A 15,036-nucleotide genomic window follows, 5' to 3' on the forward strand; every position below is an offset into this window, starting at 1 on the left:
CCACCACTACCAACACCTCTACCTCCACCACTACCAACACCTCTACCACTACCAACACCTCTACCACTACCAACACCTCTACCACTACCACCACCAACACCTCTACCACTACCAACACCTCCACCTCTACCACTACCAACACCTCCACCACTACCAACACCTCCACCACTACCAACACCTCTACCAACACCTCTACCACTACCAACACCTCCACCACTACCAACACCTGTACCGCTACCAACATCACCGCTACCAACATTACCGCTACCAACATTACCGCTACCACCACTACTACCAACACCACCTCTACCAACACCACCTCTACCACCACCACTACCAACACCACCTCTACCACCACCACTACCAACACCACCTCTACTACCAACACCACCTCTACTACCACTACCAACACCATAACCTCTACCACTACCATCACCAACACCACCTCTACTACCACTACCAACACCACCACTAACACCAACACCTCTACCAACACCACCTCTACAACCACTACTACCAACACCACCTCTACAACCACTACTACCAACACCACCACTACTACCAACACCACCACTACTACCACTACCAACACCACCACCTCTACCAACACCACCACCTCTACCACTACCAACACCACCACCTCTACCTCTACCAACACCACCACCTCTACCACTACCAACACCACCACCTCTACCACTACCAACACCACCACCTCTACTATTACTACCAACACCACCTCTACTACCACTACCAACACCTCTACCACCACTACCAACACCACCACTACCAACACCTCTACCACCTCTACCAACACCACCACTACCAACACCACTACCAACACCTCTACCAACACCACCACCACCACCTCTACCACTACCTCTACCACTACCACCACCACTACCAACACCACCTCTACTACCACTACCAACACCACCACCTCTACCACTACCAACACCACCTCTACTACCACTACCAACACCACCTCTACTACCACTACCAACACCTCTACCACCTCTACCAACACCACCACTACCAACACCACTACCAACACCTCTACCAACACCACCACCACCACCTCTACCACCACCACTACCAACACCACCACCTCTACCAACACCACCACCTCTACCACCACTACTACCAACACCACCTCTACTACCACTACCAACACCACCACCACTACCACTACAAACACCACTACCACCTCTACTACCACCTCTACTACCAACACCACTACCACCTCTACTACCACCACCACTACCAACACCACCTCTACTACCACCACCACTACCACCACCTCTACCACTACCAACACCTCTACCTCTACCAACACCACCACCTCTACCAACACCACCATCTCTACCACCACTACTACCAACACCACCTCTACTACCACTACCAACACCACCACCACTACCACTACAAACACCACTACCACTACCAACACCACTACCACCTCTACTACCACCTCTACTACCACCACCACTACCAACACCACCTCTACTACCACCACCACTACCACTACCACCACCACTACCACTACCACCACCTCTACCACTACCAACACCTCTACCTCTACCAACACCACCACCTCTACCAACACCACCACCTCTACCAACACCTCTACCACTACCAACACCTCTACCTCTACCACTACCAACACCTCTACCTCTACCACTACCAACACCTCTACCACTACCAACACCTCTACCACCACCAACACCAACACCTCTACCACTACCAACACCTCTACCACTACCAACACCTCTACCACTACCAACACCTCTACCACTACCACCACCAACACCTCTACCACTACCAACACCTCCACCTCTACCAACACCTCCACCACTACCAACACCTCCACCACTACCAACACCTGTACCGCTACCAACATCACCGCTACCACCATTACCGCTACCAACATTACCGCTACCAACATTACCGCTACCACCACTACTACCAACACCACCTCTACCAACACCACTACCAACACCACCTCTACCACCACCACTACCAACACCACCTCTACTACCAACACCACCTCTACTACCACTACCAACACCACCACCTCTACCACTACCATCACCAACACCACCTCTACTACCACTACCAACACCACCACTAACACCAACACCTCTACCAACACCACCTCTACAACCACTACTACCAACACCACCTCTACAACCACTACTACCAACACCACCTCTACCACCACTACTACCAACACCACCACTACTACCAACACCACCTCTACTACCACTACCAACACCACCACCTCTACCAACACCACCACCTCTACCAACACCACCACCTCTACCTCTACCAACACCACCACCTCTACCACTACCAACACCACCACCTCTACCACTACCAACACCACCTCTACTACCACTACCAACACCACCACCTCTACCACTACCAACACCACCTCTACTATTACTACCAACACCACCTCTACTACCACTACCACCTCTACCACTACCAACACCACCTCTACCACTACCAACACCACCTCTACTACCACTACCAACACCACCACCTCTACCACTACCAACACCACCTCTACTACCACTACCAACACCACCTCTACTATTACTACCAACACCACCTCTACTACCACTACCAACACCACCACCTCTACCACTACCACCACCACCTCTACCACTACCAACACCACCTCTACCACTACCAACACCACCTCTACCACTACCAACACCACCTCTACCACTACCAACACCACCTCTACTACCACTACCAACACCACCACCTCTACCACTACCAACACCACCACCTCTACCACTACCAACACCACCTCTACTACCACTACCAACACCACCACCTCTACCACTACCAACACCACCACCTCTACCACTACCAACACCACCACCTCTACTACCACTACCAACACCACCTCTACCACCACTACCAACACCACCTCTACCACCACTACCAACACCACCTCTACCAACACCACCTCTACCACCACTACCAACACCACCTCTACCACCACTACCAACACCACCTCTACCACCACTACCAACACCACCTCTACCACCTCTACCAACACCACCTCTACCAACACCACCTCTACTACCAACACCACCACTACCAACACCTCTACCACCACTACCAACACCACCACTACCAACACCTCTACCACCTCTACCAACACCACCACTACCAACACCACTACCAACACCACTACCAACACCTCTACCAACACCTCTACCAACACCACTACCACCACCTCTACCACTACCACCACCACTACCAACACCACCTCTACTACCACTACCAACACCACCACCTCTACCACTACCAACACCACCACCTCTACCACTACCAACACCACCTCTACTACCACTACCAACACCACCACCTCTACCACTACCAACACCACCACCTCTACCACTACCAACACCACCTCTACTACCACTACCAACACCACCTCTACTACCACTACCAACACCACCACCTCTACTACCACTACCAACACCACCACCTCTACTACCACTACCAACACCACCACCTCTACTACCACTACCAACACCACCACCTCTACTACCACTACCACCACCACCTCTACTACCACTACCACCACCTCTACTACCACTACCACCACCTCTACTACCACTACCACCACCTCTACTACCACTACCACCACCTCTACTACCAACACCACCACCTCTACTACCACTACCAACACCTCTACTACCACTACCAACACCACCACCTCTACCACCACTACCAACACCACCACTACTACCACCACCACCACTACTACCACTACCAACACCACCACCTCTACTACCACTACCAACACCACCACCTCTACTACCACTACCAACACCACCACCTCTACTACCACTACCAACACCACCACCTCTACTACCACTACCAACACCACCACCTCTACTACCACTACCAACACCACCACCTCTACTACCACTACCAACACCACCACCTCTACTACCACTACCAACACCACCACCTCTACTACCACTACCAACACCACCACCTCTACTACCACTACCAACACCACCACCTCTACTACCACTACCAACACCACCACCTCTACTACCACTACCAACACCACCACCTCTACTACCACTACCAACACCACCACCTCTACTACCACTACCAACACCACCACCTCTACTACCACTACCAACACCACCACCTCTACTACCACTACCAACACCACCACCTCTACTACCACTACCAACACCACCACCTCTACTACCACTACCAACACCACCACCTCTACTACCACTACCAACACCACCACCTCTACTACCACTACCAACACCACCACCTCTACTACCACTACCAACACCACCACCTCTACTACCACTACCAACACCACCACCTCTACTACCACTACCAACACCACCACCTCTACTACCACTACCAACACCACCACCTCTACTACCACTACCAACACCACCACCTCTACTACCACTACCAACACCACCACCTCTACTACCACTACCAACACCACCACCTCTACTACCACTACCAACACCACCACCTCTACTACCACTACCAACACCACCACCTCTACTACCACTACCAACACCACCACCTCTACTACCACTACCAACACCACCACCTCTACTACCACTACCAACACCACCACCTCTACTACCACTACCAACACCACCACCTCTACTACCACTACCAACACCACCACCTCTACTACCACTACCAACACCACCACCTCTACTACCACTACCAACACCACCACCTCTACTACCACTACCAACACCACCACCTCTACTACCACTACCAACACCACCACCTCTACTACCACTACCAACACCACCACCTCTACTACCACTACCAACACCACCACCTCTACTACCACTACCAACACCACCACCTCTACTACCACTACCAACACCACCACCTCTACTACCACTACCAACACCACCACCTCTACTACCACTACCAACACCACCACCTCTACTACCACTACCAACACCACCACCTCTACTACCACTACCAACACCACCACCTCTACTACCACTACCAACACCACCACCTCTACTACCACTACCAACACCACCACCTCTACTACCACTACCAACACCACCTCTACTACCACTACCAACACCACCACCTCTACTACCACTACCAACACCACCACCTCTACTACCAAACACCAACACCTCTACTACCACTACCAACACCACCACCTCTACTACCACTACCAACACCACCACCTCTACTACCACTACCAACACCTCTACTACCACTACCAACACCTCTACTACCACTACCACCACCTCTACTACCACTACCACCACCTCTACTACTACCAACACCACCACCTCTACCACCACTACCAACACCACCACCTCTACCACCACTACCAACACCACCACCTCTACCACCACTACCAACACCACCACCTCTACCACCACTACCAACACCACCACCTCTACTACCACTACCAACACCACCACCTCTACTACCACTACCAACACCACCACCACTACCAACACCACCTACAGTGCGACTACCACCACTGACCCCAGTTATTCGTCTGGTCGAATGTTTGGTCGATAGGCTGTTGGTCGACCAAGATGTTTTGTTGTTGTGTCGAGCAGCAGCAAATTTATATATTTTATTATGGCACACGAGACACCTGTCCTATTCGCGCCCATCTCAGTGAACGAATCAATTGCGGAGGCACAGTCCAAGAAGGGGAGTGTGGCTGTTCCATGCACATCTCTCCAGAATGTACTCTCTCCCGCAAATTTGTGCACATTCATTGTTTCTTAACTTCATTGTGTGAATTGTTTGCGTTTGATTGTTAGTATCTATCAATTCCCCATTACATACGGTATCACCAGTAGTACATTTACTTTTAATTCCTTTCATTTCTAATCTACAATGTTTGTTTGGTTATGGTAATGTCTGTTAATGCATTCAATATATTATTATTCCAGTCTTTTACCGTTCTCATTGTGGAGTGGACATGTTGTTTACAGAGCGCACAACCTATGCTACATTTGTGAGAAACTTGTTTTAGTTTATTTCATTCCATTTACGAGTTTTGTCAATTTAGTTATTGTCTGTTGTTTGGAGCGCTCCTGTCCATGTTGAGTAAGGACGCGCACCTGATTACGCATAGAAGTTGGCCAATAGGCTACCGGGCATGCTCGCAAATGTAGGCATATAAATGTGTCCATTTGGGGATCTGATAGTATTTCTGATTGGCTTAATGCACCACCACTAATGAGCTGTGGAGCTTGTCAAAGTAATGTTTTCTTCAGCTCTAACAGCAAGCAAACACAGTCTGTTTTTACATCCATTGAGAATTACAATAGTTACTCATAAATTAGGCCTACGTGATTACTTCTTATCCCAAGCGCAAATAAGGGAAAGGAAAGGGGGATACCTAGTCAGTTGTACAACTGAATGCATTCAACTGAAATGTGTCTTCCACATTTAACCCCTCTGAATCAGAGAGGTGCGAAGTAGCCTACAGCTGCGTGTCTGTCCCGAGCTCACTGGCATGGTGAAGGCCCAGAATATTTTCTACAATGTTGCAAGGAGCTTCAGGTCTGACCCAAGTTAATAGTTGATACAATGTTTTAAGTTCATTGCAGACAGGCCATTTTTAGCCAATGTGATTTATATAATATTTATTTTAATCAGGATATTTTCTACCTGCAATGGGTTTATTTGTTGGTTTCATAGGCTATTTTTTACATATTTGGCAATAGAAGTAACTTTTTATGTTTATCATTTTCATTTAGGTTTGGATAGAATTTTGATTAACCACATGACAATGATTTTGAGATACGAAGACATTATTATAGATGAAATGAAACTGTATATGCATATGAAAACCATAACTGGCACGCAGATTGGTAGAAATGGTAAGATAAATGGACATTCCACATGAGACCGTTTGCAGACTCTTTGTGTAGCCTATTACCGGCAACTTCCGGAGAGTAACGACAGAATCTGGGAAAGCCAGTAGGAGCGGGAAGAGGATGGCCGGGACAGGTTAAGGTTTTTTCCCTTCTGGTTATCTGTATCTCTGGCTCCCTCTTGAGTAATGTGTGTCTTATTTCATCAAACAGCGAGCTTAAAGCATCAGACAAGCTCAATGCATATATAGTTGATTTTATTAAAACACCACCATTACTGCCACTACCAACACCACCACCACTGCCCACTCCCCCCGCCTTTATTCCAACAGTGGCACCCATTTGCTGATGTTATAAAGGCTTGACTAGATTTGATAAACGGTTCAGTAACCTAGTTATGTTGCTAAGTTTTACCTCCTGTGTTTGCTCTGTAGTTTAACGACTCGCCCTAAGGCTAAACAACAGGGACCCAGTTCTGTTCCCAACATGCCTCTTTAGATGCAAGGAGAGGAACTATAGATGTTGACCATACGTACCTAGTGCTAATCCAGATGCTTTCAGGACAGGAATGATGTGAACTTGGGTGACGACAGGCGAGTGTGTGTTTTAGTCATTTAAATGAACCTAGTCTGTTTCGTTTGTTGGCATTAAACAACTCTCTCTCTCTCTCTCCCCTCCATCTCACTTTTGTCGTTCTCCACTCCCTCCCTCTTTCAGTGGGACACTGCTGGCCAGGAGAGGTTCCGCACCATCACCTCCAGTTACTACAGGGGCGCCCACGGCATCATCGTGGTCTATGATGTCACAGATCAGGTGGGTTATTCGTTCGGAGGCGATCTGTGCTTAGACCTAGTCCTACTGGGGTTGAACCATTCTTAATCAAATGCTCTACTTCCCAAGTCCTTTTGACATACTAAAATGTTGTTTGGCATGGACATATTAGCCCTCTACCTGTTCCTCACATGCCTGTAGGATAGGCAGTCATACACTGTCACTAATCTCACTCTGTCTTGTGTATCTCCGTCCTGCTCTGTAGGAGTCGTACAACAATGTGAAGCAGTGGCTGCAGGAGATCGACCGCTACGCCAGCGAGAACGTCAACAAGCTGCTGGTGGGGAACAAGTGTGACCTCACCACCAAGAAAGTAGTGGACTACACAACAGCCAAGGTACAGCTACCATACAACACCTACAAACCCAGATGAAATGCACTCCCAATGAGTAGTGTTTAGGAGATTTCAGGCTACACAAATCAATTATCCAATTTCTTTGTTTTGAGCGCTCAATATCTCTAGAAATCTGTATCATCATTAATGTGGTAATACCTGAGGGGATCGAATGCATAATATTCATATTTTTTTTTTCATTGGTCAGATAAAAAAAAAAGATACTTTGTGTCAAAAGTATAGATATAATATTGTGATATGCAACTGTATAAATATTTCCCCCACCACTAGTGCATATTAAATTCACAGACAAAATCACGCACCATACTCACAGTACTTTTTGACAATTAAACGCATACAATACCAACATTTTAAACCTTTTTACCGTTTTTTAACACCACGGACAATACAACAACAGTTGGGCATTGCCTTGTATGTTCCATGTGTTTGATATGTAAACTCAGCAAAAAAAAGAAACGCCCTTTTTTCAGGACCCTGTCTTTCAAAGATAATTAGTAAAAATCCAAATAACTTCACAGATCTTCATTGTAAAGGGTTTAAACACTGTTTTCCACGGTCATTAAGACACTAACAGCTTACAGACTTACAGGTAGGTAATTAAAGCCACAGTTATGAAAACTATGGACACTAAAGAGGCCTTTCTACTGACTCTGAAAAACACCAAAAGAAAGATGCCCAGGGTCCCTGCTCATCTGCGTGAACGTGCCTTAGGCATGCTGCAAGGAGGCATGCGGACTGCAGATGTGGCCGGGGCAATACATTTCAATGTCCGTACTGTGAGATGCCTAAGACAGCGCTACAGGGAGACAAGACGGACAGCTGATCGTCCTCGCAGTGGCAGACCACGTGTAACAACACCTGCACAGGATCGAAACAACACACCTGCGGGACAGGTACAGGATGGCAACAACAACTGCCACGAGTTGCACCAGGAACGCACAATCCCTCCATCAGTGCTCAGACTGTCAGCAATAGGCTGAGAGAGGCAGGACTGAGGGCTTGTAGACCTGTTGTAAGGCAGATCCTCACCCGACATCACCATCAACAATGTTGCCTATGGGCACAAACCCACCGTCGCTGGACCAGACAGGACTGGCAAAAAGTGCTCTTCACTGACGAGTCGTGGTTTGTCTCACCGGGGGTGATGGTCGGATTCGGGGGTGATGGTCGGATTCGCGTTTATCGTCGAAGGAATGAGCGTTACACCAAGGTCTGTACTCTGGAGCGGGATCAATTTGGAGGTGGAGGGTCCGTCATGGTCTGGGGCGGTGTGTCACAGCAACATCGGACTGAGCATGTTGTCATTGCAGGCAATCTCAATGCTGTGCGTTACAGGGAAGACATCCTCCTCCCTCATGTGGTACCCTTCCTGCAGGCTCATCCTGACATGACCCTCCAGCATGACAATGCCACCAGCCATACTGCTCGTTCTGTGCGTGATTTCCTGCAAGACAGGAATGTCAGTGTTCTGCCATGGCCAGTGAAGAGCCCGGATCTCAATCCCATTGAGCATGTCTGGGACCTGTTGGATCGGAGGGTGAGGGCTAGGGCCATTCCCCCCAGAAATGTCCGGGAACTTGCAGATGCCTTGGTGGAAGAGTGGGGTAACATCTCACAGCAAGAACGGGCAAATCTGGTGCAGTCCATGAGGAGGAGATGCACTGCAGTACTTAATGCAGCTGGTGGCCACACCAGATACTGACTGTTACTTTTGATTTTGACACCGCCTTTGTTCAGGGACACATTATTCAATTTCTGTTAGTCGCATGTCTGTGGAACTTGTTCAGTTTATGTCTCAGCTGTTGAATCTTGTTATGTTCATACAGATATTTACACATGTTAAGTTTGCTGAAAATAAACGCAGTTGACAGTGAGAGAACGTTTCTTTTTTTGCTGAGTTTATATATGCATGCATACATACATACATACGTTTGACCCCTATCTATTCTGTCCCTATTTGTCGCCTGCAGGAGTTTGCCGACTCCCTGGCCATCCCCTTCCTGGAAACGAGTGCCAAGAACGCCACCAACGTGGAGCAGGCCTTCATGACCATGGCTGCTGAGATCAAGAAGAGGATGGGCCCCGGGGCCACGGCTGGAGGGGACAAGCCCAACCTGAAGATAGACAGCACCCCTGTCAGGCAGTCTGGAGGGGGGTGCTGTTAAACTGGACTCTGTTCTGGATGCTCTCCTCTTCTTCACCCTCCCTGCTCTGGGCTTCACTTCCTCCACCTCTTAATCCCTCAGCCTCCCTCCCATCTCCCGTTCTCTTACTCTTGCCGCGGGATGGGTGGTTGGATCGGGAGAGGTTGAGAGGAGGGGTGAGAACTGGGGACTGACTTTAAGACCGTATCTCCCCCCAAAAAAGTAAAGAGAAAAGTTAGGTGGGGGTTAGGTTGAGAACTTTTTTTTTCTTTTTTTCCGAGCGATGAGTCAGGAACGTAAACAGATATGAGAAAAGATTGGTATTGACTTAGAGGAGAACTGGGTGATAGAAGATTAGGTTTTAGATTCCGGCGAGCGCTTATCTCTCTCCCTCTCCTGTGTACACACACACACACACACACACACACACACACACACACAGAGACAGAACAGGGGGCGGAGTGATTCTCCCATAGGAAGTCGTCACAGGTGAGGTTTTCTTTCCTTTAGGCTATGTCTGTCAATAGCAAAATTCAGTTTAGAGTGCTACAATATGGCTGTCATTTATGTATTGGACCTGTTTTTATCTCAGACTGCTGGGGTGCCTTGTAGTCATGGCGACGTGTCACCATCTTAAGTCTGTTTATAGGTATCAAGTGAGTGACGTGTTCAATCTAGCCTATGGTCTACGTTCTACATGCAATAGTAACACTAATGCACTATTTATACCCATGTATCCATCCATCCATTGTAGGACCTGAATTGGCGTTGGGGCAGACTGCAGACAGTCATGCACCACTACCAGCGTACTAACTACTGAGAGGATACGGGTATCTAGGATACGGGTATCATAGAATGAGTAGACTGGACTCTGAAGGGAGGCATCAGCAGAGATGGGAGAGACATACACTTTGTCTGTGTGGAGAAGAGGGTGCTGGGATGGATAGCTCTGACTCCTCGTAGAGCCTGAGCTTTAGGTTGATTCGACACAGAACAGGATAACTTTTGGTTGAACTTGGAATCACTCCTTGCCTTCATCACTCTACATGCAGACGGGAGGATGTAGTGAGAGAGACTCTTGGTTTTTGAGTGTTTTAATATACTGTATGGTGTTAGTTAGCTCACATCACTCCTCTTGTTAGGATTTCACATGTAAAGACAAAACAAAAAAAATGACACAAATATTTGAGATATGCTTAAGTCATGTTTGTATGTCTTTAAGTTGTCAGGACTCTATATTACAGTATGCCTAAGGTGGTTCTTCAACATAAACAGACAGTGTACACACACACACACACACACACACACACACACACACACTGAGAACGGGGCATGACGTAGTACTAGATTAGTGGCGGGAGTATGTAGGGGCTTGGGCAAGTGATATTCAACTAATTAACAGGACATATGAAACAAGAAATTGGCAATATTCTGTCTTCATATTCATAGATTATTGTTCATCTTATTTAATTGTTATTACAATGATTTTATTATTTGATATTTGTATTTTCTGTAGTTTTTTTCTAATCGAAAAAGCTTGTAAAAAATTGCTTGAAATGTTGTCCAACTTCCTTTATGGGTTGGGTTGGGATGTTGTTTTTTGGTTTGGTCGGGGGACTTAGGGAGTTGTCTCTGAAAGCTACTGTCCCCTCCTGTGCCTCACTGGACTCCTAAAGATACTGACCACGTGCGTAACTTCTGAAGCATGTCACACCACAGGTTCTTTACGCCTTGGCAATGACCAACTTCTCAGACCATGTTTCCATCCACCATTTGTCATCACGTGTTTCTTTTATGGTTGTCATGGTTTCATGTCAGTTAGTGTGGTCATTATGAAGCGTAGCCAGGCCATCGTGGTTTAAACGGCCTAAGACATCCTGACCTGGCTAATTATGTTCCAGAGGAGTCCCTATTCAAGACCAAAGTCTCCGTCCAGTACTATGACCACATGCCAACTCATTACCTCTCTCTCTAGATCAGTGCGTGAATGGTGTTCTTCAATCTTCATCATTGTCAACTGCTAGCTAGTTCCAGTAGCCTCTATATAGCTTAAGACATGGAGTGTGTTTGGTTGATCAGAATGTGTGTTAATGGGCCTGGTTGTCCTGACTGAGTCCCCCTTCTACAGGAACCTGCCCTGCGCCGTTCCCTTCCCAGTCTGTCCTCATGGTTCTCATGGCTGTGGGTTACTGACTGAGTCCCTCTTGTACAGGAACCTGCCCTGCGCCGTTCCCTTCACTGTCTGTCCTCATGGTTCTCATGGCTGTGGGTTACTGACTGAGTCCCCCTTCTACAGGAACCTGCCCTGCGCCGTTCCCTTCCCAGTCTGTCCTCATGGTTCTCATGGCTGTGGGTTACTGACTGAGTCCCTCTTCTACAGGAACCTGCCCTGCGCCGTTCCCTTCCCAGTCTGTCCTCATGGTTCTCATGGCTGTGTGTTATTTCTCAGAGGCATTCCTATGGAACTATGGAACCTAGCAGGAATGTGGAGAAAACACTCCAACCCCTGACCTTAACCAACACTAGTTTTGAATGAATGTAATGCACTACAGTACGGCTAATACTACTAATATGGCCTCTAAGCTTTTGTGTTCTTGACTACAAAGAATATTGGCCTTTGTCGGTTATTACAACCTCAATTTTCGATCAATTTTTCTGTAGAAGTAGTCATGGTTACAACGGGACTACGGGACAATGGTTGGAATTACAGTGACTTACTGTTAGCCAGGACTGGACCCATAGACTCGTTACAGCACTATAGTGAGCCTGTTGTGGAATTGACACATCCATTTTGTCCTCTTGGTTGCCCCTTGGTCTTACCAGTCTGACATGGTGCAGTAGGCAGTGTGTAACCGTTCTAGTTTTCTACCTGTATATCTTTATTACTATGTGACGAGCAGACGGGAAGGTCCGTACTCTAACGACAACTATGTAAGAGTGTTGTACGGTCATGTTATATGGTCATTGAGCCTTGTTCAGTTTGGCTTTGAGCATGTTATGTCATCATGGTCACGCTACGGTCATCATGTCGTGTTACGGTCTTAGAAAAAGTCCTAGATTCTGGTTCATTGGGTCGGAGTGAGTTTGACTGCTTGAACGTTCAGGGGTAGCAGGGACTGACTGGTTTTGGCATGCAGACCGGATATGAACTCCCATCAGCCTCCTCTTTAAGCCAATCAATATATTACAACAATGTTCTCTGAATGGCTCCTAATACTCATTGATAAAACGAAATCTGGCTTGGACTTTCCCGGTTGGTCTTCGGCAGATAGTTGAAGTTAAGGTGGCACAGCCTCGGCCTCCCGGCTCAGAGCTCCATGTAGTAACGTGCAATTGCAGCCTGTAAAAACTGTGATGTCCAATGTATACTGACGAGTTAGTGAGCGCTTACTGTCTGCAGAACACGGCTACCAACCAGTCTATGGCATTAATGTCTAGAAGAGCGACGCGAGGGCTGAAAGCAGGTTCACAGAAAGTATCTGTTTTAGATGTGATTCTTTAGGGTAGTAGATACAGCAGCCGTCTTAGCACTAACGTTAGTGTGTTGTCTTTTTGGTAGAGCCTTTTACAGATGTGGTTTGGCCAAGCCTGTGACGCGATGCAAGACTCAACCAGACTGGATTGTGTGCCAGCTCTCATTTTATGCTCATTCAGTTTGGTGTGCTGAATTTGAGGATCTGGTAGGCCTAAAGTAATCGCTGGTTGGAAGGGAGGGAACATTAGTGTGTGGGGTCGGGGACGGTCTGTGTGCGTGACCTTCCTGCTCCCTGAGCACAGGTCGGCTTTTCTCTCAAATCTCACAAGTCCTTCTGCGAATGAAACGATTGTTTGCAACTCTCCACACAGACACACGCACACTCGGTCACACAGACTCGCTAAATTGAACGTTTCACGCCATAACAGTGGCCTTTTTGATTTGTTCTGAATGTGCTTTTCTTATCAAGAATTCTTGATATTCTACTGATTTTAATATATTAATTGAAAATATACTGTGGTAATATTGTGTCCGGTCCATCGGCGGATATGAGGGAGGGGTTTAGGAAATGTGGGTGGGACAACATGTGGGGGTGGAGTTAGCGGCGGGCTTTGTTTGGGCTCGTGCTCATGAATGTGATTATGATGGAACTGCTAAAATCTTATTTTTTTTTTGTTTTTCTGTGTAATTTGCACACTTCTTTGTGGCTCTCCCATGGCTTAATAAAGGAACACGTGTTCTTTAATACCGAGCATCATGCAGGTCCCCTCCTGATCCTCACTTTTTTTCTTCAGTTTTTCGCTTGTCCACTTTGGTGCTCTCTGTCTCGCTGCTGAGTTTGATCATGATGTTTTTTTATGTACATATTATAAATATATATATAATAAAAAAGATCAATGTCAACATGGGTAAACTGTCCCTTATTCCCCCCCTCCCATGTAATGTGTATTATCAGTACACCAGTGTTGTCAGCCATATGAAGGTCTGTGTTGATACGTACAAGTCAATGTCAACCGTGTGTGTCTGCAGGAGGGTACTCTGCTGGAGGTGCCGCATGAGGTCACTCCCTTCCCTGAATCACCACCGGAGGGCAGGAACAGATCCAGTATCTGCCTGGCAGCCTGCCTATCAGCTCTACTTTGTCCTTGATTTGACACACACACACACACACACAATACACACGCACATAAATAAACGTTGAGAGTGAAGAAGACTCAGACAGCTGCTCATCTAATGGTGTACTCTTTTACTCTGCATGAGAGGGAAGTAATGTGTTCAGTATGGAGCTGCTTCAAATAGAATCATTCACAATGAGTTTTGCTTGGGAGAGTATGCTGTGGGCAG

The 15,036-nt window shown here is 47.3% G+C and overlaps 1 protein-coding gene across 1 annotated transcript in view; it reads left to right on the forward strand.

Annotated features, from left to right (window-relative positions):
* LOC139534633 (ras-related protein Rab-1B) overlaps positions 1–14,595 on the forward strand; it is a 36,814-nt gene extending 22,219 nt beyond the window's left edge. Inside the window, exons 4-6 of the mRNA XM_071333923.1 lie at positions 7,605–7,700; positions 7,924–8,055; positions 10,044–14,595. Coding sequence (XP_071190024.1) covers positions 7,605–7,700; positions 7,924–8,055; positions 10,044–10,238 — 423 coding nt within the window. The 3' untranslated portion in view covers positions 10,239–14,595. The remainder of the gene's footprint in view (positions 1–7,604; positions 7,701–7,923; positions 8,056–10,043) is intronic.
* Positions 14,596–15,036: the final 441 nt, after the last annotated feature.

This window comes from Salvelinus alpinus, chromosome 11 (assembly GCF_045679555.1).
Source record: "Salvelinus alpinus chromosome 11, SLU_Salpinus.1, whole genome shotgun sequence".
NCBI classification, from domain to species: domain Eukaryota; kingdom Metazoa; phylum Chordata; class Actinopteri; order Salmoniformes; family Salmonidae; genus Salvelinus; species Salvelinus alpinus.